Source organism: Triturus cristatus, chromosome 1_2 (genome assembly GCF_964204655.1).
Source record: "Triturus cristatus chromosome 1_2, aTriCri1.1, whole genome shotgun sequence".
Taxonomy (NCBI): domain Eukaryota; kingdom Metazoa; phylum Chordata; class Amphibia; order Caudata; family Salamandridae; genus Triturus; species Triturus cristatus.
In genome coordinates, this window is record NC_140580.1 from 140661149 (window position 1) to 140688967 (window position 27819).

The 27819-nt window shown below is 47.8% G+C and overlaps 1 protein-coding gene across 2 annotated transcripts in view; it reads right to left on the reverse strand.

Annotated features, from left to right (window-relative positions):
- The window catches only part of TDRD1 (tudor domain containing 1), a 1654170-nt gene that overhangs the window by 822361 nt on the left and 803990 nt on the right, over nucleotides 1-27819 (reverse strand). For both annotated transcript variants that reach the window (XM_085603291.1, XM_085603292.1), the window contains one exon: nucleotides 10109-10294. In XM_085603291.1, the coding sequence (XP_085459417.1) occupies nucleotides 10109-10294 (186 nt within the window). The remainder of the gene's footprint in view (nucleotides 1-10108; nucleotides 10295-27819) is intronic.

The following is a 27819-nucleotide window of genomic DNA, read 5'->3' on the forward strand; positions in this document are numbered from 1 at the left end:
TGTCGTATCTTCTCCTTTATGTTCCGCGGGTGCTGGAGACACGTGAAAAGAAAGAATTATGGCAAGGTCCGTCCTGTTCCTCGTCTCACGTCTTACTTGCTGCGTTGCGATGAGGATCAGTGTAAACAGAAATTCCTAGGCGATAATACCTATCAGGTATAATTCCAAGCGCTTCCACTAGCGCGTGTTTATGGAGCAGCTCCGGGTACAGGCAAGAGACACACGAATCCAAGCACCGTCTGCTTGGAAAAACCCCGGAACTGAGTCAGTTCAGAGGACTCAGGGAACGTCGGGAAGATCAACCAGGAGCTTGAGAAGCGAGGTCGGGGCTTCCGACGGATGAATTACCACAACAGGCTGGGTGGTGAAGTAACGGCACAAGGCGGGCAGCTCACAGTGTTCTGTGGTTCCCCCGAGGCAGCTCGATCTTCATGGAGCCCTCGGGAACCTGGGAAAGATGGAACTCTGCTGTCTGTGGACGGAGTTTCAGAAAGCCGCTGCGTCACTCGGACAAGACGGGGGAGAAGGTGAGCCTTGGCAGCCGCTCACGGTATCAAGCAGTCTTCAGCGATAGTCTTGAGCGGGGATTCGTACAGGAGGGCAAATCCGTAGGCAAGGACGGGACAGCACGTAACCTCTGATAACTAGGTTGTTACGAGAGTGACAAGCGCGTTGCAACCTGGGGGCAGGGCTTATATGCCGCACGTGCTTCTCCCGCTGCTTTATGGGAGTTGTAGTTTCGCATGTTTTCTCCTCTATCGCGTAGCTCTTGTGCGCCCTCTCTGGCGGGTCATGACAGAACCCCCTTTCAATGTCCGCCGTCTCGGCGGACCCCCAGGTTTACAGGGGTGTAGTATATGAAACTTCCTCACTAAGTCTGGACAATGCAGATTCCTTTTTGATTCCCATGACCTGTCTTCCGGCCCATACCCCTTCCAATCTATAAGATAGTATACGCTGCCTCTTAGTACCTTGGAATCTAGAATAGTCTGCACCTCGTATTCTTCATCCCCTTCCACCTCTATTGCTGGGGGCTTCTTAAGGAGGCGTGTGCTGGGCCTACAGGGCTTTAGGAGTGACACATAAAACACGGGGTGAATACGCCAGTTGACCGGCAGCGAGAGTTTCATAGCTACAGGGTTGATAATTTTTTCAATTTGATAAGGGCCTAGATATTTAGGTTGCAGCCTAGTGTTGCCTTTAAGTTTTAGGTTCTTTGTACTTAACCATACCTTATCCCCAACACAATATGCAGGCTCGGGGGAGCGTTTTTTATCAGCCTGTTTCTTATCTTTTGCCCTTGTGTCTTCTAGGTGTTTTTTCACTGTGTCTAAAACAGAGCGGACATGTGAATGGTGTTCTTGTATGGTAGGAAGTTTGGAAGTAACGGGATGCTCAAACGGCAGCATGTTCGGATGAAACCCATGGAGACAAAAAAAAGGAGAGCATCCCAAGGAGGAATGGTCAGCATTGTTATAGGCGAACTCAGCAGTCCACAGGAGTGTACTCCAGTCATTGGTGTGCATTAGCGTGAAGCACCTGAGATACTGTTCCAAAGATTGGTTAAGTCTTTCAGTTTTACCGTCCGTTTGAGGATGGTAACTGGTGGATAATCTCGCATCCACCTGCATGATTTCACACAGTTCTTTCCAGAATCTGGAGGTAAATTGGGTTCCTCGATCAGTAATAATGACTGCCGGTACTCTGTGTAGACGTATGACTTGCTGCAAAAAGATCATTGCTACTTCGGATGCGGTGGGCAATTTAGGGAGAGCAATGAAATGGCCCATTTTGGTTAGATGGTCTATGATGACCAGAATAGTGTTGTTCCCGTGGCTAGGCGGCATTTCTACTATGAAATCCATAGAGATGGTGTGCCAAGGAGCTGGAGGAGTAGGAATCGGCCTTAAGAGCCCACTGGGACGTTGACGAGTCGTTTTTGCCTGAGTACAGATGGCGCAATCAGCAACATAAGTGGCAGTGTCCTGTCGAAGGCCTTCCCACCAGAAATAACGAGACATTGCTTGTTCGGTTTTCCGGTTCCCTAAATGACCAGCCAAAGGGGAGTCATGGATCCAGTGGAAGGCCTGTTGGCGCAAAGGTTCACTAGGTAGATAAAGCCTGTTTGCATGGAACAACAGTCCTTCTTCCATTTTTCTCTGTTGTGGTTCTTCCTGAATCCAGGAGGTTGTCTCGATGTTGTTCGTCTGTAGTTTTACTTCGGAAAGAAAGAGTTGAGACGAAACTGATGCCGTTGATTTAGGAGGGAAGATCGCATTTTGCAAGATGATGGGTGGTTCTTCTTCCTTCTCGAAATCTGAGGGGCGCGATGGGACAGGTCGGGATAGAGCATCTGCCTTCCCATTTTGCGGTCCTGGACGGAATTTAATTTTAAAATCATAATCCGCAAAAAACAGAGACCATCGCAACTGTCGAGGGGTTAGAGCTCGAGCGCTCTTTAGGAACAGAAGGTTGCGATGATCTGTGTAGATCTCTACGGTGTGTCTCGCCCCGAGTAGGTGATGCCTCCACTCCACGCAAGCTCTCTTAATGGCTAGCAATTCTTTGTCCGTAGTGCTATAGTTGATCTCACAGCTAGTGAGTTTCTTCGTGAAAAAGGCCACAGGATGGAGTTGCCCTGTGTCTGGGTGTCGCTGCGATAAAATACCTCCCAGTGCATAATGGGAAGCATCGGTTTCCAGCAGAAAGGGCAAGGAAGCATCTGGGTGTCTCAGGATGGGAGCTCTGGTAAAGCATTTCTTTAGGGCGCAAAAGGCTTCCTCAGCTTCTGATGACCAGGTAAAGGATGCACCTTTCTTTAGCAGATAGGTTAATGGTTGGATTAAAGAGGAGAAGTTTTTATTAAATCTTCTATAAAAGTTGGAAAAGCCCAAGAAACTCTGCAAGGCCTTAACGCTTGTAGGCGTTTTCCAATCCTGGATGGCTTGTGTTTTCTTGGTGTCCATGCACACCCCTTCAGGCCCTATGACATATCCGAGGAATTCTACCTTGTCCGTGTGAAAGTAGCATTTTTCCAGTTTGGCATAGAGGGAGTATCTCTGTAGTCGATCCAGCACTGCCGCCACATGTGGTACGTGTTCTTCCACGGATGACGAGTACACCAGGATGTCATCGATGTAAACTATGCAGGAGACGTCCAGAAGGCCCCTTAAAACCTCATCCATGAAGTATTGGAAGGCGGCGGGGGCATTACACAGTCCAAAAGGCATTACTTGGTATTCATATAAGCCAAACTTGGTTCTAAATGCCGTCTTCCATTCATCCCCCCCGCCGCACCCGGACCAAGTGATAGGCTCCCCCGAAGATCCAATTTTGTGAAGACCTTGGCTCCCTTCAGCTGATCTAGGAGTACCGGGATGAGCGGGAGAGGATACCGATTCTTTTTGGTAATGCCGTTCAATGCACGGTAGTCAATGCACGCCCTCAAGCCTCCTTCAAGTTTCGGTATGAAAAATAAAGGAGAGGACGCAGGAGAAGATGAATGCCGAATAAACCCATTGGCCAAGAGCGAGCTGAGGTATTGCTGTAAGTAGGTGGTCTCGGCTTCGGTGAGGGCATAAATGCGACTACAGGGTATACTGGCTCCGGGTTCTAATTCTATTACGCAATCGTATGCCCTATGAGGAGGTAGTTTATTTGCTTCTTGCTCATTAAATACGTCACTGTATTTCTGATATTCCGGTGGCAACGTGGAAGTACAGCCAATGGTTGTGAGACCACCACCGCTGGCCAGGAATCCAGCCGGACTTACTGTTTTCGTACGTTCAGCCATCCGTTCCAGTGTGCAATGTTCGGAACAATAAAGGGAATTCAAAGTGACTGTTCTAGCTGCCCACTGTATGTAAGGGTCATGGAGAGTCAACCAGGGCATGCCCAATATCAACGTGAATTGAGGAGCGTCTATTAGGTCAAACTGGATGAATTCACAGTGTTTTTCTCCCACCATCATCTGCATTAGTTGTGTGTGATATTCCACGGGTCCTGATGTTAAGTCCGTGCCGTCCACTGCCTTAACCATCTCAGGTACTTCCTTCTTTACCCACTGTATGCCTACTTCCTTGGCATATGTACGATCCATGAAGTTGCCAGTCGCACCGCAGTCCAACAAGGCGTGCACGGATACTAACCCAATATCCATCACAGTTAACGCATACATTTATATGGGCTACCGCGCTCTGTAGCGTATTGATGATGGCTGGACAGACCTCTTCCTCCTGAGGCCGCAAACAAGTGGTCTGTTTCTTGCTTGGGCGTGCTAGTTTTCCGACGTCTCTGACAAATATTCAGTGGCGTTCACCTTCTGAGGTTCTTTCGATTCGCGGTAGGGGGCCTTGGTCCTAGCCTTGCATTCCTTTATAAAGTGCCCTGATTTTCCGCAATACATGCACAATCGTTGTTTTCTTCTTCTTTCTCTCTCTTCGGTATTCAAGGGGCCTCGGATGCCACTAATTTGCATAGGTTCGACCCCTTCCACGCCGGGAGGGGGAACGGTACTGACAGGGCGTGCCCGCGGGGTTGCATAGCGAGTTTCCATCCGCGTTCTGTCCCCACGTCTTTCTTGTAGACGATGATCTAATTGGACCGTAAGGTCAATGAGTTCATCACAAGCGGTCGGGAGATGCACCACCTGGGCCAGGACATCCTTCAACTCACTCCTTAATCCCTGGTAGTATAATGACGTACGTTTTTCTATGGGCCAATCTGTTTCTGACACCAGTCTGTTAAATGTGGTGATATATGTTAGCAGTTCTTGGTTACCTTGTTTCAAGGTGATGAGCTCCCGATCTAAAGAGAGCAAATGAGCCTTCCTGTCGAATAGCTTGCGCATTTCTTCACAAAAGGTATCGAAATTACGCAAGGCTGGGTCATCTCTTTCAATGAGGGGAAACGACCAGCTTGCCGCATCCCCCCCCCCCCCCCCAAATAGGACATTACGAATGCAGTTTTGGTTTGGCCGTCAGGAAATATCGCCGGTTTGCACATAAAATGTAACTTGCACTGTCCAAAAAATATGCCAAACTTCTTGGGATCCCCATGAAACCTCTCAGGTGGTGCTAAAGGCAGGTTTGCAGGTTGAAGAACTTGTATAGTAGATGGCCCTATATTGCCTCCTCCCCCAAGGGTAGTCTGTCCGGTACTCTCACTACTAGTGTTTGGAGGGGGTAGTGTCCAGTGGCAAATATACTGTGCGCCTCTATGCTCACTGATACTAGGGCGAGATAGTCCCGCTACCTCACGTCTCATGGAACTTAGTGCGTTACGTAACTCAAGATTCTCTCCCCTAACTGCTTCTACTTCCATGCGTAAAGCTGTTAGGGTTTCTAATACCGAGGTCAGGACGGTATTCGTGTCCATCGTTCAGGCTGTATATGTCCGTGGGCTTGTCACTCTGTCAGGATCTGGGAGAACAAAGAGTGCCACTAACCTGGAAGCAGGGTACAGCAGGAACAATGCTAGCTTCTCCCTACCCCTAAGAGGTACTCCCTGCGCGTGATGTGTATCACACGTCACAGATGGCACCTCTACTGGGGAAAGGGTAAAAAGGGACAAAGGAAACGAAAACAGTGTTGTCTCCTGCTGGCGGAAATGAAAGAAGATGGTGAAGTACACGTCTTCCCTGCTCTCTACTCTCATATACCCTGTAAAGGAGATACAATAAACAATATCAACACAGTAATGAAAACACCCTCTCTCCCCTTCACTATTCCGATGTCTAGGTACACTCACATGAAATGGTGCGCATCACTAGCGTTGTACATGCTCAGAGAAGGGAGGTAGCAAGGAACCAGCTGGCCTTAGCAGTCAAGAAGAGAAACATGAAATGTTACTTATCCTTATGTCGTATCTTCTCCTTTATGTTCCGCGGGTGCTGGAGACACGTGAAAAGAAAGAATTATGGCAAGGTCCGTCTTGTTCCTCGTCTCACGTCTTACTTGCTGCGTTGCGATGAGGATCAGTGTAAACAGAAATTCCTAGGCGATAATACCTATCAGGTATAATTCCAAGCGCTTCCACTAGCGCGTGTTTATGGAGCAGCTCCGGGTACAGGCAAGAGACACACGAATCCAAGCACCGTCTGCTTGGAAAAACCCCGGAACTGAGTCAGTTCAGAGGACTCAGGGAACGTCGGGAAGATCAACCAGGAGCTTGAGAAGCGAGGTCGGGGCTTCCGACGGATGAATTACCACAACAGGCTGGGTGTTGAAGTAACGGCACAAGGCGGGCAGCTCACGGTGTTCTGTGGTTCCCCTGAGGCAGCTCGATCTTCATGGAGCCCTCGGGAACCTGGGAAAGATGGAACTCTGCTGTCTGTGGACGGAGTTTTAGAAAGCCGCTGCGTCACTCGGACAAGACGGGGGAGAAGGTGAGCCTTGGCAGCCGCTCACGGTATCAAGCAGTCCTCAGCGATAGTCTTGAGCGGGGATTCGTACAGGAGGGCAAATCCGTAGGCAAGGACGGGACAGCTCGTAACCTCTGATAACTAGGTTGTTACGAGAGTGACAAGCGCGGTGCAACCTGGGGGCAGGGCTTATATGCCGCACGTGCTTCTCCCGCTGCTTTATGGGAGTTGTAGTTTCGCACGTTTTCTCCTCTATCGCGTAGCTCTTGTGCGCCCTCTCTGGCGGGTCATGACACTAACAAACAAATTCACTGTAAGATTCCTCATCGTTCAATTTGCCCTCTTCATAATCTGGGACATATCTGACATCCAAGTGTGTTGGGCTGTAAGAAGTCAGTGAGGTATAGTCACTAGCTTCTTCTCCCTGGTTGGACTGCAATAATTGTACCGGAGGTGCAGCCGTGACCCTCAAAAGTGAAAAATCATTTCCTCCCATGGTTTTTAATGACCTCATGGTTCCCAATGGTGAAGCAATCGATGATGTGGTCATCGACGGTATGGTCATGGATGTTGACTGTCTCCTCGCCGTTGACAACATGGTCGACGCAGACTGTCATTGATGGAATGCTCTTCACCATCGACAATGGGGATTAAAGTCTTTGATGTCAATGGTCTCGTTGTCAACAAGGATTCCTTTGAAGATTTCCTCTTGTTTGTCACAGGTCAATCTCTGTATTGCTTAAACTCCATTACATCAACAGCACACAGTGAGAGGAGGGGCAGCAACAGCAGTGCACCCCTGTCACAGGCCAGCAGCAGTCTTTCCCTCTTGGGACCCTAGGTCACAAATCAACCGGGATGGAGAGGTCTGAGAAGCAGGCCTCCACAGCTGCAAGCCTCTCCCCAAGTCGCCTCCACAGCAGGTGCGGCCACTCACCCATATCTCCAGCAATTGGGGCCAAGCAGGGTGATCTCCAAAATCGACACCTTTGTCCAGTGTCGGGTGAACACTGGAGAGATGGAAGGGACTCTCAAGCCCCTTCGCCTGTCAGCCTCCCGCTGCCTAATGGCTCAGCAGTTGGCAGCAGGCATCTTGCCCCTGCAGTGGGTGTGGCATAATGTACAGATCTGGCTGCTGGGCCGATCTAGCTAATTAGCCAGCAGCTGAGCGATACTGCAGACAGTGCAGCAGGGAAGGATACTTGGATGGGCACCAGTTAGGCACAGAACACCAACTGATGCAGAGAGATGGTGGGGCTTGTATGAAGGCTCTGGGTTAAGTGTCCACCATCTTGGCCGGTGTGCGACACCCTCAATAATTGGCTCTCTCGTCCTATTTATGACAGCATTTTCTTATCACATGTGTACATCCAACTGAAAATGAGGGTGCTTCAGTGTTAGGTCTGATTGGCCAACCCTTTAGTTTTCAATTCGCTCCTTTTATAATTCTACTTTCATTTATTTGCTTCTCCTCTTTTAATTGTAATATTTCCTAAGACGATAATACAGCTCTCCAGGCAGAGTGAATGGATCGCTTGATTCTCATTTCATCTTCAGTGTTCCACATCCCCATGGGCACTTCCAGTAAACCAGGAGACCATGATGGTTTGCTGGTGTTCATAGTGTAACACTGTTTTGTCATTCCAAGATGCCCAATACATTGATTTGAAATGTGGCAGTCAAGCTGGAACTTTAAAACAACAAAACACCATTTACAATACCACTGCGAGGCAGACACCCGCTGCTGTGTTTAGTTTTGCTATTGTAAGAATATGCCTGCTGTACATTAATACACATATGCCATGTTCAGACTGCACAGGTTTCTTTTTTGCTCCTTATATTCTTTTCTTTTATTGTGCATATGTTCTCGAATGTGTGTGTTTTATTCCAATTATGTTTGAAGATGATTACAAGAACAAGTCAGTGGATGGATGAATGGATACATGAGTGCAAAGATGAGTGACAATATACATGTATGATAATCTCTTAAGTGCTTAAACCCTTCAGTGACACAAGAGGCACTTTCATTCATTAACCAGACCAATTGGCCTTGCAATTGCTTGTTCTCGCATGGTAAAATAAGGACTTTAGAGGTGTCTGTTCAAGCCCGACATTTGTTTTATTATAATGAACAATAAACAATGATTGTTTTCATATTTGATTAAACATATGGGGAAACTGTCGCTATTTCCTGTGATCGCAACACCTAACGCAAGCAAAAGCAAGCTACTGCAGAGAGTGTAAAAATACTCTCTGGCTTTTCAAGGTGAGCGAAAGAAAATACGTGACAAGTGAATGCACATTAATTAAATCTGAAAGATCAAATTTAGTACTGAACGGACCTATATTTGAGACCTAAAATACTACGCAATACTTCCATGCACTCTAAGCACAAACCATAGTGACGTTTAAATGCGGCATGGTCAATGTTGTATGCAACATCACACAAACAACTAATAAAAGTGGTGCCACACATGTCAGTTTTCGCTTTCTGAGGCAGTAGGAGCCGCAGGATGAGATTTCTTAGTTGAAGTCATGCACAGAATAAATTTGAGGATCCCGATTTCAAAGGTCTATATTTTTCTGAATGCAAAATTGAGCAGCTTTCGCTGTTGGGGTGTTAAGAAAAGTTCCATAATCAGTTCAATGAGCAGGGAGAATGATGATAAGAAGAGATGAATGAAGGATAAAGGAAGAACTATCTCGACTTTAGTGCAAAAAATGCGTGGATGAGACTGCTGCTATCATGACTGAGATTGTCTAGAGTATCTGGAGTCGTGTATTTCATCAGGTTTGTTTGCAGGCTGAACGTGTTCTTTAACTAGGCGTGAATGAGAGAGAAGTGGGAATTTAGTTAGAGGGAAGAATGCGCTCCTGTTTTCGAAGGTATGAGGCTAGTGGGACACATCTGCAGCAACATCTGGTCTCATGTTTTGGGACGCATAGCCACAAACTACAATGCTGTTGCTGCTCTGGCCATGGGTTCACAGGCTCATACACCAAAGGAATTGAGTAAAAAGGTGGGGTACTTTATTTTCAAGTTGATCTTGTGAGGTACATACCACAACCAAGCACAAAGGTACGATTTACTCAACCCCCAAGAAAATAAACTTTATTAGTTAGAGACCGTCAAGGGAACCTTTAAATGAAAAGTTTCAGTTGTGGGTCCGAAACAGAATATTAGCAAAATCAGGCACACAGCTTCTCTGGGCACTCAAAGTGAATGATCAAATCTATCAACAGACATAAATTGTATAACGGGCTTTGATAATCTCTTATCACACCTCAGACTGTGCTAACACCATGCTTAGAATCTGATAACGCGTTGGAGACGACTACGTGTTTCTCACACTCATCCGCCGCAAAATATCAACTTCAAACAAAGGACTGGTGACGCTTAGTTTTAGATTGGAGATGGCAGTACAGCACATAAAATGCAATCTTCAGAAGAAAGCCCAAGTGCATCACGTAGGGACCATCTTCTAAAAGCATGCATACATTTGTAAACAGTTCAACTGATCAATTGACAATGAGCAAAACAATCGTTGTAGTTAAATGGAAAAGCCTATTCCTTGAAATGAAAAAAACAACACATTTAAACTATTGGAGTTATGATAAAGGGTACAACTACAAAGCTGTTACAAATTAGTGTTCTAATATTTAATAAATAAGAATGAACAGTAACAACATTAGCACCACAGTTCCTGGGATTCCAGCAAGATTAGATAACGAAACTTTAATACGTACGCGCATCCTGCAACCGCTGACAGAAAAAGTCTTCTGGAGACTGCACATCAGTCACAGCTGCTGGGAAAACATCCCCCACAGACAGTGAGATAAGTTTGACTTTTGGTAAAGGGTCAGGTAAGAGAGGCATTTTTCTTGCATCTGTTTTTTCATGGTTGGTCACAAACGAGGCCTCCAGAACCGGAGCTGAGAAGCAAAACCATAAAAAAAAGGTTTAAGTCCCGCGTCTGTACTAAAAACAATACACCAGGCATGTCAAAAAAGTGGCTTCACAGTGGTTTTGATGCTGGAGATCTATCACTTGTACGCTGCGCATTACCCCATCAATCAATGGTTGCCTAAAGCAAAATTCAGAATTGTTCAAAAAGTTTACGGTGGATGCACACATGAGGTCTATTTCTAACAAGATGTCTAACAATACACAATGCCATTCACCTATTGCTAATTTTCTGATGACTGTGTGTGTCAAGGTCTTCCATTTATCAACTCAACTCCGAACAAGACATCCCAGGGAGGCAGTGAACCTTGTAGGTAAATCTATAACTTACCAGGATGTTCTACTAATGCTAAATTCACATACGTTATTGTTTTTTCAAAGCTTTAATCGGTTATATAATCACAGGCTCCACGCATAGCATGGAATATCCTTACATACCGGTGCTCCACATGCAGAAGCAATCGCGAAAGCATTTATCAGAACCATTTATCTAAACCAGTAAATCTCAACTCCGGCTAAAATCAAGGCACCAATGAATATATATCCATCTTGCTCTTCTTCAACTCTCCTGCAAAGGAGTGAGGTGCATTGCAACTATTTTCAGAATGCTTGGTGTGGTGTATACAACTTATAAGCTCTCATAAGGTGAAAACCAGTTCAATTTCCGTTAACACTTTAGTGCAAAGGACACTACAGTTGCAATGCAACACTGAAAAAACACAAAAATGTACAATGCTAATGGGTCCCTCATCATGCTCTGCTTGTGATCTAAAATAGCTTAGGTCACAATTCTCACACATTACATAATTTATATCACTGATTGTTACATCATCATGGTATAGTCCTGATCATGACGATGATCGGATAGAATTCCCGCTGGCTTTATGCAAGCAAAGGTATACCAATTTGCCAGTCTGAGAGGGAAGAAGACAAATTTTGGCCCGCGTAATCTCTCTCAACTTACTTGGAGAAAATTGTGTAAATCACCTAATAAAACCTGACAGACTATAAGGTATGTTATTTCTTGTTGAGTTATTCACATCCTTAAGCCACAAGCGTGCACACATGATATCCACACTGCTATTTTTGAGGCTTTATTTAAAGTCAATTTTATTGTAAAATACATGGAAAAATATATTAGCACAGATATCAGACAGTAGTAGCAAACAAATAAGTAAAAGTTCAAAATTATGAAAGCAGGCAACATAATACATTGTAAGGATCCCTACATATCTACCCTCATCTAATGCCTGCTCGTATATGAAGATTCTCTGTTTGTATGCAATAAATTGATATGGTTGCTTAAATATAGACAGGACGATGGAAAGAGCTTAGAAGGAAAATCATTTGTTTGCTACGGTAAACTCCTCACCCACCACACGTCCCTTTTACATACTCTTCTCATCTCTTTAAATGAAAGATGCAACTATCCCATTTGGTTTGAATCACTGTATTCTATGAAAGCCTTCCTAAGCTCAGAACAGAGACCATCACACACCTCCCCTCTATAAAATCATGTTAGGGCATAGCATAAAGAAGGTCTACAGAGGATAAAGACATTTTGTACAACTTCAAACTCCTTAAACACACAAGGGTAAACAATATGGACTGATATGCCATTGGTCAATAATCTAACTTGCATGTTAGCACAGAAGAAAGAAAATTGTGTACAATATACGCCACTAGTCAATATAGTCACTACTTGGTACTTAGCACATAATGTTGCAAATATCTGGGTACCTTTAAAGATCGACTGCTCTCAAAAGCTGTTGTTACCCTTTATCAGAACAAACACACACTGTTGTCCCAGCATCTAAACTCTTGGCACTCTCCGCACCATCACTTCTCAACAAACTATCTCCTAACATATTCCTATCACACTGTTAGACAATCGCCACCCTATTAAGGTTCCAGATGCTTAGAAACAACTTAAACACTATCATGGGCTTAGGAAATTTTGATCAAACACTCTTGCTTGTATGATTTCTTTTTTTAATCATGTCGACTACACTCACTAAGGTGTTTTTGGTGGCTTTCATCTTCTAAAATTAATTTTCCTCTCCTACATTTCTTCAATCTTTTTCCTCCAATCACCATCAGCTTCTTTCCCCAGAACCTACAGTGTTCGAGTTGGCTTTCGTTCCCCTAAATAACTAAAATGGAAATCTCCCAGTGGAAGACTGATGAGTCAATCTATAGGCTCTATCCTATTGAGTTACTTTTCTCCCACATTCTTCCCATTAACCTCAGCATCCTACGCTGCCACCTTAAGTACTTCGTTCAGCCTTTCCACCACCCACTAGGCCCATGGATGGTAAAGAGCATATGCCTTATACCATATATTTCTCACTTAAAAAAGCTTCCCTCTCATGCCACACTAGTGTCTTGCCATTATCTGTCAATATGGCATTTAGAAGATCTTCTCTAATAAAAAATTCTCATTAACAAAAATCACATTTCTCATTTCAATGATGCTAGTAATACGGGGGGCGTAGCTTAGCCGGCTGCAAGATGGCCGCACTCTGAGTGGGCTCTGCCGGCCAAGCATAACATCTGCTAAATATCCTTCAGAAAAATCATCCACCGCTGCTCGAGACCGTGCCATCGCTACTCACCCGGCCTAGGGCACAGCCTGCTCCCACTCCTGCCCTCCTGTGACATCACTGAGCAGAGTTCTGCTGCTGCGTGTGTTCTGGATCAGGGCTCCGCGGCTTGCCCGGCCTCCTCGGAGCTGATTGCTGGCGGCCTCCTGGCATCGGACCATCGCCCTGCACTTCGCGTCCATTACTCCCTCATCGGAGCCAATAAGTGTCGTTGCTGCGGGTGTGTAATGTGGTGGGGTTGGGAGCGCCACTCTCCAGTCACTGGCGCCCGCCGCTCTGGCCTTTCCCCAGTGGGCCTGGTGACGTGGGCAGCGTGCTCCCCGTGGCTCCTCTCTACATGCTGCCCTCCTCCCGCCGCGGCCCCCGGCTCCTCGAGGCATCCTGCCGCGGCTGCAGTATCAGCCTTTTGGTTTCTTCGGCCCGGCTCCTCAGAGGCCTGCTTGCTGCAAGGGGTGGTCTTCCTGCAGCCGCATATACTCCGGGCGTCCGCCCTGGGATTCCTCGCCTGCCACTCACCTCCGCTGCCTGTAGGCGCCAACTGCTGCACTCAAACGCCTGCCTGTTCCTACCGCCAGGCCTGAGCCAGCCGGAGATACTCCTTGGGGGCTCCTTGGATACTGCTCCCTGGATCCAGCCGTGGCGGTCTACCCCTTCCGAACCGGACCTGCGATTGGCCCACTGGGGCTGCACTGCCCCTTTGCCTTCTGCTGGAACAAATTGCCGTCGATGCCCAGGGTCGGTGGTGTTGGCACCGTGCCGCAGTTTCCTACCAGTCTTTCCTGAGGCCGGACTGCTCTGACGCCCCCCTCCCTGTAGGTCCCGTCGCTCAGGCCTTCTGCTGCGGCGGTCCGCCTCCTGAGCATCACACGCCATTGCCTGCTCTTCGCCTCTGCCATTCCGGCGACACCTGCGGCTAGGCTGGCGCTGCTGCACCCTCTGCTCCTCAGGTGGCCCCGAACCTCACTCATCCTTCCTCCCGCCAAGCCAGTCTGGCTCATCCTCCACGCACCAGGCCTCACCACCCCTCCTGGAGACCGATGGGTTTGGTGGTCATCTGCTTCGCCCCACCATCGTTGGGATTGTCATTTGCGGCTTTCACGCCACATCTGCATCTGGCCTGATCGTTACTTGCCCACTGCAAAACTGCAATACCGCCTGCTGGTCGAGTGCCCCTGCTTCCTCTTGTGCGGTGGCACTGCTCTGCCGCCCCTGGGCGCATCTGTCCTCTCCTCGCACCATAGCCTTTCTTCTGCTGTCTGATTGCGCCTCCCGCCTGCCTCTTCCCTGACCTGGGGATAACTGACACTAAACAGCCTAAAATCACCTTCGATCAGCACCGCCAGAAGAGCGCAGGTACGGCTGGTGAAATCCCTCTTGCCCCATCGGACAAGGCCCGACACGCGAGGACGACCTAAAGGCCATCATGTTGGACGTCAAGTCCACTGTCACCGGCATAGCGGCTCAGCTTGATCAACTGTCAGCCCTCCTGGACACAGTAAAGGCCCGAGTTGACGCACACGATGCACGCCTTCTACATGTCGAGACCAGGGTGTCAGACGTGGAGGTGGCCGCCACCCAAGATTGCGAGAAACTGTTGCAGATGGACAAGATACTAGATCTCATCCAGAATAAAAATGAGGATCTGGAGGCGCGCACCCGCAGGAGCAACCCCCGGGTCACGGGAGTGCCCGAATCTACCAACATCTCCTGAATGGAGGATTATGTGGAACAGTTGGTCCGTGAGCTCTTTGGCGACATCCTCTCACCAGTCTTCATTGTCGAGCGGGCCCATCGCTCCCATGGCCCTGGCCCTGGCTTGCCGGCCTGCCCTATCATAGCCAAAATCCTGAACTTTAGGGACCGCAACACCATACTTCGGGCGGCCAGGGAGAACAGCGAAATCCGCCACCAGGGCAACTCCCTGTTGTTCTCACCTGATTACACTACTGCGGTTCACGAGGCTCGCCGAGAGTTTCTGCCGGCAAAACGGCTCCTTCAAAAGCACGAGATCTCCTACTCATTGGCATATCCTGCTAAACTGCATGTCAAACAAGGTTCCAAGACGCTCATTTTTCCAGATCCCAGAGAGGTGTTGACGTTTGCCAAAAAACTGGACAGGTCACTGTGAGAAGTTGGCCTGATGTATGATGTCACTAGTTCTAGTGTACACCTTATATCAGTCCAAACAACCCTTATGGTGATTGGTTGTAAAGTCAACCTTATAGACCAGCTATCCTAGTGGTAGCATGGACAAGAGCAGTCTTAGGCTAAACTCTGAATGGCATGTGAAGCCAGCTGTGATACCATATATAATCCCTTGAATACCAAATGAAAGGACACCACAACAGATATATATATAAAATAAAGTGTATTTATTCTAGTCAAACCCTCAGCACTCTTTATGAGATTCGAGGCAAGTACAACACAGTCTTCAAGCATACATTAAGTCACACAGGTAAGTAATACAGTTAGGCCCTAGGGGCCACGCAAACCATATACTAAGTAAGTGGTATAAGGACCACTGTCACGGAAATAGGATAGGCCTAGTGAATCGCTGGGGCTACACTACACTACCAACAGTTAGGAAGTGGGAGGCCCACGGGATTCAGGTGCAGAGTGGAAACACTCACGCGTAATGCGTATAATCGATAGAAATAGTACAGTTTAGAAATAAGCAGTTTTAGGACACTTCTGGAGCAACTAAGAAGTCGAGACTCGGAAACTAGACCCTAGGATAGTCACTACCCTTGTGAGCACCGAAGTACCCAAGTTACCTAGCCCACAGGCTGCGGGTGCATAGGTGTGAACTTGCGTCGGGTTTCGTCGTGGACTTCTATGGATGCCTGAAGGAAAGTTGCTGACAGGCAGTCAGTGCAGAGTGTCCGGTGGATCCCAAGGCCGGGATCAAGAAGGAAGGGTACCTGCAAGCAGAAGGGACAAAGTCAAGGTCACTAGCCAGTGACCACGTGGAACCAGGAAGGAACCAGGCGATGTCGTGAAGATTGCAGGCAAATAGGTGAAGCTTGTCGCAGCAGCCACGGGTACCAGGAGACGTCGAGGACGACCAGGACCAGGAGGTGAGCTGTCCCACGAACGCTCTTGCTGTCCGCGGCGTCGAAGTCGAACTAGGACTCACCAAGCCTTGGCAAGCGGAACCCACGAAGAACGGAGGACTTGCTTCTGGTGTAGACCAGGAAGGTCTAGGGTGCTTCTCTTTTGCAAAGAAGCGGGAGCCAGTCTGGAGGAGCCAAACCAGCAGTGAAGATTTAAAGGTGTGTCGTCGCAAAGGCCGCTAGCCAACGGGCAAGCAACCGGACAGACGCGGCAAGCAGGAAAATGCAGAAGGGCCCCACGCAGGACTCGTGGAGTGTGGGGGGCTGATCTTCGGTGCAGATGGTGCAGATGGTGCTTGGGGTTGGGGCTTCTCAATCCCCGGTGCACAACTTCGAGGGTACCTCAGAAGCGGCGCTGGAAGATACTCGCCACTTTTCCCAGGTAGCCGGTCCCACGTCTCTCGTCGCCTCCAAGGATCTCAGCTCGGCTGTGGATGTGGATCAGGGTCGGAGAAGTCTGGAAGTCAAGGCTCTGGTCAGGCTCTGCAGTCGGTCCCTCGTAGAACTTCAGCAAAGCAAAGGGTAAGTCTCTTGATGGTGCCTGTTTGCACAGGGTAGCCACTCCTTGGCTACAAGGGAGATTCTTCAATCTTCTTTTTTCGTTGAATGTCGAAGATCCAGAGTTTCTGTTCAAGATGCAGGTTCAGGATAATCTAATCTCCTGGGGCCCAGCTACCACTCTTATACTAATCTGGGGGGCTGGGTTGCCTGCTAGGTCACGTCATATAGGTGGTTACACCCCCTTCCCTTTGTCCAGTTTCGCGCCAGGACTGGGGGGGGGTGTGCCCCAGCACCAGTTTGAACTGGACTATGCATGGGACACCTTGTGTGCCCCAGGCAGTGTCTCGTTTCATTCATCCCTCCCTGCCCCAATACACTAAGGCCTGTCTAGGGTGGTGCTCGCACCTCCCAAGGCAGGAAACCTATTGTCCAAGCCTCCCTTGCCGGGATCACTCCCAGCAGCAGGAGGTCAGACTTGTGTCGTGGCAGCAGCATCCATTTTGTGACGCTGGGGCTCTGGTTAACTTTAACCGGGTAAGTAGGTTTCAACATGTCTTCTCCCTCTAGAAGGGAGGAATAATATCCTCATCACCAGAAATGGTATGGGGGTGTTATTCCAAAGTGTTAGACACCTTACACGACATGTTTTGATAAAGCCAAACCATAGTTACCATAACCGTTTAAGATTATAAGGTACTTTAAGAGTATATGGTAGGCTATATCATAGAACAGCTATAAGGACATGGTTTCGAAAGCTGCAGACAGGCTCAGCTCATGCTAGAGCACCATCTCACATGTTACCAAGCACTCTGCCTCCAGGATTGTTAAGGCCTGCCATAGGAGTGGCTGATAGGTACACATGTGTCTATATATAAGGTAGGTATAGGAATACTACACCTAAGCAAGGGGTGATTACACGACCTTGCCCCAGCTGAGTGATCAGCCAGTTGTGTCATAATGGAAGGCCAGGCCAGGGGTGGCATAATACATGCTGCAGCCCCTGGTAGGCCTAGGGTACACCTATGCCCTGGGACCTAAGGTACACTGTACAGGGGCCAATAAGGTGACCCTATCCAAATGGGTTATGCACCTAAAGTACATAGTATTAATTTAGAGAGAGAACAGCAGGGCTGTGGGTCTGATTAGCAGGCCCACAGCCACATCTAAGTCGAAAACCAGTAAAGCAAAAGCAAAAAGTGGGGGTGAACATAGAAAGCAGACCCTACTCTCCTACAGTCACATCGCTCTTCGCCTGCCGACTTCCAAGCTGCCGCTGATGCCAATCCCAGTGATAATGGCTGAACTGCTGTTAAGCGCTGCCAATCTGCTGTTGGTACTGTATGTCACTCAGGCACTTAGTTTGAATTAAGGCCTATTGGTCAACGCTGCCTCCTAGGCCATCCCAGTTCATACCTCTGCCCTTGGCGTGGTATCTCTACTCCTTGATGTTTATTTCTCGTTGTCTGCCATCACTTACGACTTGGCCACCCTGTCTTTCTGGCAGGGCATATGCTGAGCGCCGCCATGCCCCCACGGGATAATTCCCTTCACGGACACAGACTTTACCCTTCCTAGTTGTGGGTCCCTGGGGTGGGAATGGGTGGTATCTCAGCCTGATTGTGGGGGGTGGGGGGGTTGGTGTTCTTGGTTATTGTGTTTTGGGGGTGGGCTTGGGCGGTTGGGTTTGGGGTTCCTGGGGTTGGTTGCCTCCCTATGAGGCCTTGTTGTTGTTTCTAGCACAGGCTCACTCATATGGATTTTTCATGACATGTCTCCTCGCTCCTGCTGTCCAAATTCCTACTGGGGGAATTGTATTGTCTGTTCTGTCGCCGCCTTATGAGGATTTAGTTGCATCTTTGACTACGATATCTCATTGTGATTCCACGGTTGTTGCACTGCCTTCCTTCTCCATTATCCACTGCACTGCTTCACACATCTGCACGAAGTTTCTGCCTTCCTCTTCACCTTTCTTGGCACTACCTCCCTTGACACGGCACCATGACTGGAACTACTCTCTGGACCTGGAATGTCCGTGGGCTTAACGACCACTGCAAGGCGCAACTGGTCCATGCCCACTTCATTCGGCACAAGGTGGACCTTTGTTTTTCACAAGAGACCCATCTGTTACCGGCTACTTCCTCGAGACTCCTTTCCTGACATTGGGGAGAAATTCACTCTTCCTTCTACTCAAATTACTCCCGGGGGGTGTCCATCCTGCTACGCAAAGGGCTCCCATGGCAGACTTTTAAGGTAATCACTGACCCTGGGGGTGTTTTGTGATTCTTCACGGCACCCTGCTGGCCCAGCCTCTGACACTTGCTGCCTTGTACGGCCCCAATTCCGACGACCCGGACTTCTTCACGCAAGTTTGGCACTACATCTCAGTCCTCAGCCTGTCCTCCCCTTTAGATCGGTCTGGTCTCATGGTCCTCACCCGCGCGCGGCTTCACTCCCTCAGCTCCATTCTCTCTGACAACTCCCTGTACGACCCGTGGAGCCATGCTCACCCTGCTGTGCGGGAGGGCAACTGCGCCACTGGCTCTCGCGACTGCTGGTCCCACCTGGACTTATGGATCACTACTCCGGATGCCTTGGTCTGCCTCACCTCCGTTGATCATATGGCACGCACTCTCTCAGATCATGCTCCCGTTCGCCTATGCCTCCGCCTCCCACATTCCCTCAGCGGTGCCTTCTCCTGGCGGTTTCCCCCCAATGAGTTACACGACTTGCTCTTCTGTGATGAGATACAAACAGCAATTACGAATTACTTAGAGCTTAACGAGGGTTCCGTCGACTCCTCATCCACGCTCTGGGAAGGGTTTAAAGCCGTCATTCGTGGGGAATGTATTTCCGAGCTGTCTGGCGTCCTATGCTCTATCCGCTGCACGCTCGACAAACTGGAAGGGGAGATTAAGGATCTTGACTCTTCTTACGCCCGGGACCCAAACCCTGACACGCTTGCCCAGGTCTGCGGGAAACTTACTGACTTCGCCGACAAGGCCAACAGAGAACTTGCGTTTCTCGGTAGAGAGGCACGGGCGCACCGCTTTGGCCAGGGCGATCGCCCTGGTAAAACACTTGACAATCTCCTCCGCCAGCCTAGGGCCTTGTCCTAGATCTCCACCCTTGAGGATGGCGGTCCTGCCTGTACTACCACTCCTAAGGAAATTAAAGCGCGCTTCACTACATTCTACACAACTTTACACGGCCTGATCGGTACCTCCGCGTGAGATTCTCGACCAATACTTTGATACTCTTCAGCACCTTTGGCTCAGCAATTCCCATCGGGAATTCCTCGAAGAGTCTTTCTCCAAAGAAGAAATCCTGGCGGCAATTAACAGTATGCCCAGTGACAAGGCCCCCGGCTCGGACGGCTTGCTGGCCTCCTTCTATAAGGCCTCAGCCCCGCTTTTAGTCTCTCATTTAGCCAACATGTATAATGAGTCCTTTGAAACAAATCAGTTCCCCCCGTCGCTACGCGAGGCATTGCTTACTTTACTCCTAAAGCCGGAAAAGCCAGCTGAGCTGCGAGATTCCTATCATCCCTCATCAATATAGGCAAAAAAAAATTCGCCAAACTACTTGACTCCCGTCTTCTTCCTCTCATGCCGCTCATCGCCCACTCAGGCCAGTCCGGTATTATTCCCGGTCGCGTGACCTCCAACAACCTCCGGACCACTTTCTCCGTTCTCCATTAAATAAACCCAGCGCTTCTGGCAGTGGCCGCCCTGCTTGATGCCACCAAGGCCTTTGATACCTTACGGTGGCCTTTCCTGTTTTATCTCCTTCCCCACTTGGGATTCAGTCCAGTCTTTTTACGCACTCCTCTAAACCCTTCCCACTGCCCGTCTTCGTATCAAAGGCCAACTCTCTGAGCCCATCTCCATCAGGCGCGGTACTCAGCAGGATTGTCCGTTGTCCCCCATGCTATTTGCCGTTGCAATGGAACCCCTCACAGCTCGTCTCCGACAACATTATACCCAGAGAGGCATTGGCTTTGCGGCTCACGCTTTATTAGTTTCCATGTATGCGGACGATATTACTCTTTACGTCTGCAATCCCCAGGAGAACCTCAGCCCACTGGTTCGTGATGTGATACGCTTTGGTGGTTATTCCGGAGTTCATGTCAACTGGAATAAATCCATATTATTTCCCCTTACAGATACCACGACACCCTTTGTTCCAGACTATCCCTTTATGTGGGCATCGGAGCCCACTAGATATTTGGGCATTTGGTTGAGAAGGGATGTGGATAAACTGTGGAGAGTTAACTTTGGCCGCGCAGTGGACTGGTTTGAGTCCAAGGCAACCCAGGATCGCATATAGCATCCTTACTCTCCCGATGTCGCTTGGCGGGCTCGGCGCCCTGGATTTCAAGCTCTATGCCCTCAGCGCTCAGGCCAGTTTTCGGCACTTCTGGCTTCACCCCACTCCGTTTCAGCCTCATGTCGCGGTGGAAGACGACCTCGCCGCCCCGTGGCCGCTCACGACTGCTTCATTCGCCCCGGCGAAACTCCTACGCACTGAAATTGACACGGTTGAGACCTTGCGTTGGGCCTGGGACGAGCTACGTAAATTTTCATGGTGCGGTACGCTTTCCGCAAACGCGATGCCAATCGCTCACCACCCGGCTTTTCCTCCTCTCCAGTCTTCTGGGATGGTTAAACACGCCACTCGCCTGGGGACCTCCTCAGTGTCAGACCTTTACCCTGTCTTCTTGCTTGCCACCGACTCTGGCCCCATGGACACCTTGCTTTACTACCAACTCAGGGCTGTCTGTAGGAAGCTGCACTCCTTGTTTTCCCAGCCTCCCCCTTTGATGGCCACTCTCGGTCTTTTCTACGCATCCCCCTGTCCTAAGAAACTGGTCACTAAAATCTAAGGTGTCTTCCACATCCACCGACCAGGCGCGCATTGCATGGGTCGAAATCTCTCAAGCTGACTGGCTGTATTGTTGCAATCAGATCAAACGTCTCTCCCCAAATTATTCTCTGCGCCTTATTCACTTTAAGTACATACATAGGCTATATCGGACTCCAGCCCAACTGCACAAATTAGGACTTATTGCAAGTGACAGATGCCTGCGCTGCTCGGCGCCCAACTTCAACCACCTCTCCTGGCTGTGTCCCCAGGTCTCCGCATACTGGCGCGAGGTCTGCGCTGTTATTTCTGAAATCACCTCGTCACTGGTCCAACCCGACCCTCTGCTCTGCCTATTAGGCTTTGTTAAATTTGGCCCGGACGCCTCTCGCCGCTTGATTGCCATGCTGCTGGTCCTCGCGCGGAGCAGGGTCTCCATGTGCTAGGGTCGCAGGCCTGCGCCTAAGGTTGGCCTCTGTCTGGAGGATGCTTCCCGCTGTCAGACCCTCCTGTCAGAGTTCTGGGACCTTCTACCAGCCAAATCTCGCACAATTGACATATGGGGTCCACTTGTGACCTACCTCTCATGATTCCCAGTGCCCTGCGGCCTTACACGCGCTCACCGCCGGCGCCTTGCCCGCGGCAGCCGCCGGTGAAGGTCAATGAGCAGCTCCCTTTCTGCTCTCGCTCCCCTTTGCTCCGTCTGCCTCCCTCCCCTACTCATGGTGCCTCTTTCTGATGTTCTCTTCCCCTACTTAGCGACTGCACAACATCTCTCCCTAACATTGTCCCCAAGTGTCACAAGCTTGAGGTAGCCTTTGCTGTGATGTATTGTATTACTGTGCATACAGCCTATGAAATCTTGTAACTGTGCTGGGCAACTTTTTTAATAAAGGTTTTTGAAAAATCAAAAAAAGAAAAAAAAGGATGCTAGTAATACAAACCTCAAGCCACCTGTAGCTTAGCACATGTTCATCAGCAGAATAATACACTGCTGACATTTACCTCTAAAAATGTCTAATGTTATGTTATCCTAGGGCCTCTCAGACAACTTTCTAACAGTAGTAAAATCAAGTGTGGCACTCTGGGTTTAAGCATTATTGTCACTCTGTAGACACCACAAAATTCCTAAAAACTTTCTTCATATGAATATCCAACTAAGGCCACCAATATTTCATCCCTAATCTTTCTTTCGTTTTGCAGATGTCTGTATGCCTGTAATGAGCTAAGTCATTCAGCAAACTTCTAACTCAACTAGGAGGCACTAACCTCAATGTTCTTAAGATGAACCCTTCATTTTCTCGGAATTCTTTCCTGACTAGCCCCAAAAAATCCCTGCACTTCACACTACAGTCTATTTTTCTTCTCCAACCTTACTTTATTTTGTTCATTACCTCTTGAAACACTAAATCACTCTGTACCTTTGTTAGATTCCATATAGGTACCCTATATAGGCGAGGTAACATTGCAACCTTTCACCTATATTCTTCCCTACATTATATATATAACGGTTCTTAGGGACTGACCTTTTACCTAGATACAACACTGCATTCAGAACGCGGGTTTTTCCCCTATGTTCGAATCTCATACATTAGGTATGAGGTTTCTTGGAAGGACAGCAGGACTACCATCTCCTGTATAATATCTATGTATAAAGTTCAGGCCCGATGACATCCTTTAGGCCAACACAGTAACACAGCAAGGTAGGACCCCTGGGGAGACCTATGGGTATATATACATCACATCATGCTTAGAAGGACAGAGGAGAGCGAAACTTCCCGGCTGACACTGACCAGAGACGCTGGGGTTCCTGCATGCAGGCACTCCAGCTCGCAGTGGTCTAACATCCCTCGCGAGGTGTCCAACTCGAGACCAGGGCAGGGTGCCATATTCTGTCATTCTCAGGTAATGGGGTTGACTAGATCCTAGAGTGATTCTTGGCATAACACCTACACAGATGCTAGGTACATTTAGGTACATCTAGTTAAGGAGGCATCGTAGGAGTACGCATTTTTTATCATGTATTTTATGTACTTGTATATATTCATGATTACTGCAAGATGGCAGAACTATACCATCCTTTTACTTTCATAGTACTTGTAATCATATCTCTCTGCTACTGTCTAATGGTTGTTGCAGCTCATCTATTCTACATTAGAATAACAACTGTTCAATAAATTCTTATTGAAAACGCCCAGCCTGCTTATTCTGTGTATCCCTCTGAGACAAACTAAGTGAGTACGAGTGACTGAGCGAAAGGTAGTATATTATATCCACGATTCTGAGGAATCAGGGTTGTCATGTTCTGAGGTTGCCAGAATCTATTCTCTCCTTGGTAAGAGGAGATTATAGTGGCACTGTGAGCTAGCTGAAAAAGACAGGCTAACATACACCGGAAGGGGGGAGGGTGTAATCAGTCTGCCACCAATCTCACAGTTTATGTTATCCAAACGCGCAAATCCTTTATAGGTTATATAGGAACTACACAACACCTTTTTTCTTTATTCACCTTCATTCACTATTTTTTCTAACCCTTGACAGAGCTTAAACATGACAAAGTGTCATCAGGTCCCTTCCTCTTCCTCACTGTGTTTTGCAACTAGCCTTGATAGGAAGTCTGCCACACAATTCTTTGCTGCGATGTAAGTCATCTCATAATCAATCTCCTGCAGTGCTATTACCCACTACTGTATTCTTTTGGATACTAGATTTCAACATGTAAACAACAAGAGAGGAAGGGAACAACACGACTACTCCCCTCAGGGAAAGATTCAAAAACAACAAAGTCAGTGTAATGTAGACAAAGCACTATGTATCAAAGGAGCATTGGTCCACAGGTTCAGAACAAACTTTTATGTTGTTGAGAAAGACGTAGACCTCTACAGGCAATACCCGTTATGTATGCAACCCGTTATGTATAAAGCCCTCACTCGCCAACCTGGTTGGTGACATGCTTCATCATCGGGCTCCACTGGGTATGACCGAATGTCATCCCAGTGTGCTGCAACGCCAGGTTACTGCGGAGCGGGGTTCGTGTGAGGTGACAGTGAATTTAAAATTTCAAATTGAGTCAAAAAGTAAAATTTATTAGTTTTGCTAATTGGGAAAATTAAAAAGGGGGAGTGAAGGTCAAAAAAAATAAAAGACCTGTTTCACTCCGTGGCGGTCAACATGTTTCTGCCTAATTGCATGTTCAGCAGGCTTTCGTCAGGACCAGAGTGGAGGTGCGGAGTCCCGGAGGTATGAGCGCGCTAAGGTTTACCCTTCCGAGGACTACTGTGTGAAAAATATTTACAGTGAGAAATCCGCCAAAAAGTACAATGGTGGAGAGAAACGAGTTTATTCTGATGTTAGGTAGACACACAAACAAAAGACAAAACATGAAAGAGTTGTAAATGTTGGTGGTCAACTCGTAATTGAACTTAGGTGCTCAGATGAGAAAGTGCCATTAACGTCTACCTCAGGTGCAATAATGGTGAGAGTAGTGCACCTAGGTTTATCCTGATATCGGTGTAGGATAAGTTAGAATGCTTCTTATCCTAAATAACGTGTCTAGAATATCACGGGACACACGTGGAACTCAGAATTCAGTGTGAGACTCTCAGGATGTATATGGGCTGGGGCAAGACGAACCGTGCCCCTGTGTAAGTCGTCTAAGACTTATCATGCTGGAGTATGGAAGGAAGATCTTACTCAGAGGCAATCCGTTTGAAGCCTCAAGGATCCCGGGTGGGGGGTGGGAGCAATATGGCACACCCTACAGACATGAAGGAAAGAAAAAAAGGGGAGAATCACGACCTCGTGTAGAGGGGCTGCGAGTCCGCTTACCGTAAATGAAGGGGAGGGGGACAGTGGAGATTACTCACGCCCTCGCTGCTCGGCACCCGTTTGAAACCTAGAGCGCCTCTGGTCACCGGGTCCAGGATGAAAGGATCCTAGACGGAGGGCCCGTATAAGAGGTGTTATCGTAAGCATCAGTGGAGCAGAGGAAAAGGAAAGAGCTCACGGGATTGGCCAGACTTACCCAGCTCTACTATGATAGGTTGTCGTCGTAGCGGATCGGCCAATGGCGATCAGTCAGAAAAAAAGGAGTCGTCCACAGTAGTAGAGCGACGCGTAAATGAAAAAAAGGAGAGAAAACTTTATTCAGCGTGGGTGTCAGGCTCGCAACTCCACCCTCTTTTTTAAAAGCTTCCATAGGTTTCGAGTTCTGTCTGTAAAATATGATACCAACTTATTATAGTACGCAGCCATTCCCAAGAATGTCAGCAACTCACGTTTGTTCTCTGGGATGGATAAGTTGTGAATAGTTTCACAAACACTTCTTTGGACTTAATACCAAGATCTGTTACTGTGTGCCCTAAATATACAATGTCACACTTATTGCACAGTTGAGTTTGACACTTATCCTTGTCGCCAGTGTTCTACCGGTAAGCTATTGATATCAAGGCAGGATGCTGCAAAGTGCCTCTAATCAAAGTCATAGGTTTAATGCAGCCAGTACACTCCACCTCCACTTACTCTGCTCTTTTTGTTTGAAAGACGCAATTATACTTTATCTCCATTACCAAAGTCAGCTCACATCATAGAATATACTATAACGTTTTTGTAGCACACCTGACACCTTCATGTATCTTCCAGCCTTCAACCAGTCTTCAGGACAAGGCGGAAGAACAGAGTATATATGTTAATGCTTCTTTTGAAATAATGGTCTTGGTGCAATACATGGAGAACCATGCTCCTCTGCTCGGCCTGAAATAAGAAGCTCCAGATTGTCTTTGAGGTCTGCGAATGATCATTTAATATCATTTATACCATTTCTTGTGGGGAAAAAAATCAACCTCACTATTGATGATTTAAGATGAGAAAAAACTTGAGAATGTATTACATATTTATTTTTAAGCTACTATAATTTCCTCTAAACATAATTTACATGATTACATAACTATAGCATAATATCAGAATATGAGACAAATGTACCCTATATTGCTACATAATAATAAACAACTATATTTGATTTAGTCAACAACTACAAAACAAATGACGACACTGGACCTAAATACACAACAGACAATTGAGCGCATACAAAGGATATTGGGCTCCTAATAAAGGTAAAACACATAACATCACATGATCACTAATCATGCTGTGAAAAGCCTCAGTACCTGCCAAAACAGCTGCAAATGACCTCTGGCCATGCAGAGCAGACATTGATTGAAAGGCCATGTCATAGGTGCAGGGCCTGATCCTAGAACAGGAAAAGGGCCTCCACCGACTCCCCGTGTTAACAGAACCCACTGCGCATAATCTTCAGGTGTACTCTGTGAAGAATGGGTCAAGTGCTTGTGCGCCCTGCTCTGTAGCCATTAACTCAGATGGTCACAGCTTATAATTATGCATGCTGATTCTGGGTGCAGGACCTAGCTTTTGGCTCTGCCCCTGCAGCCGGTTCCCAAGTTCACAAAGCCCACTGCATTACATCTTGTGGCTGTATGCAGTTGCCTTTAAGCAGTGGTCCTTCGTTTCAGTGACACTTTAAACCTAGTCGCCATGTAATAAGCACCCACTCTGAAGGCCATAGTTAACTGGATGGAGAGCATTAACCTACTTAGTTTGTATTCTGCATTTAAGATACAAATTCAATAAAAGGTTGTTTACTTAATGAGGGCATCTTTTAACACCCTATGGCAATGCAACATTTTCTGACATCCCAGGGAGTTCTCGCAGTCAGTCTGTTACTGTGATCAGTAGCAAAAGTATGCAGTAATAAACAAGCTACTTCCCTTCAGTAACACATTTTCTAGCACACACTATATATGTGCAGATTCCTCAATTTCTGAATATTCCCAGGAAACCTTTTTAGCAGTCCACTCTGCACGCCAGTATTTGGCGTTTTACAGCTCATGCCAACGTTGTTCCACTTCGGAAGTGACGTGTGGAATCACACGTATGTGCCACTCGTGTGTGCTGAAACCAGCTGTTTTCTAGGTTCATCGCACCACACACACTATGGCCAACAGCAAATTGGCTTTGCCCAGTGTGCAGGCCTCTATACTTGGGGCATTTAAAAGTGGAAAAGAGTCCAGTTCACACAAAAAAAGGCAGGATGGGAGGGTCGGTGAGGAATCTGCAGTAAGATACGAGTGCTACCAAAGGAGACCATTAGTTCCAGCAGCCTCAGAGTCATCCTCACTGAGATACAGGACTGAGGCTGAAACATGGAGATCACTACCAGATTGTCGCGAACTCTCCGTTTCAGGAAAGAAGACATGAAACTGCACCATGTCCATAAGGGCTGTTATGAAGGAAAGAGTCTGAAGGAGTCAGGTGTGGCTTAGTCATTTTATGGGTATCCCAACGAAATAAGGAGGTTCGCCGTAGTGTGGAAGTGTGTGATGACTGCCTGGGGCAAGCCCC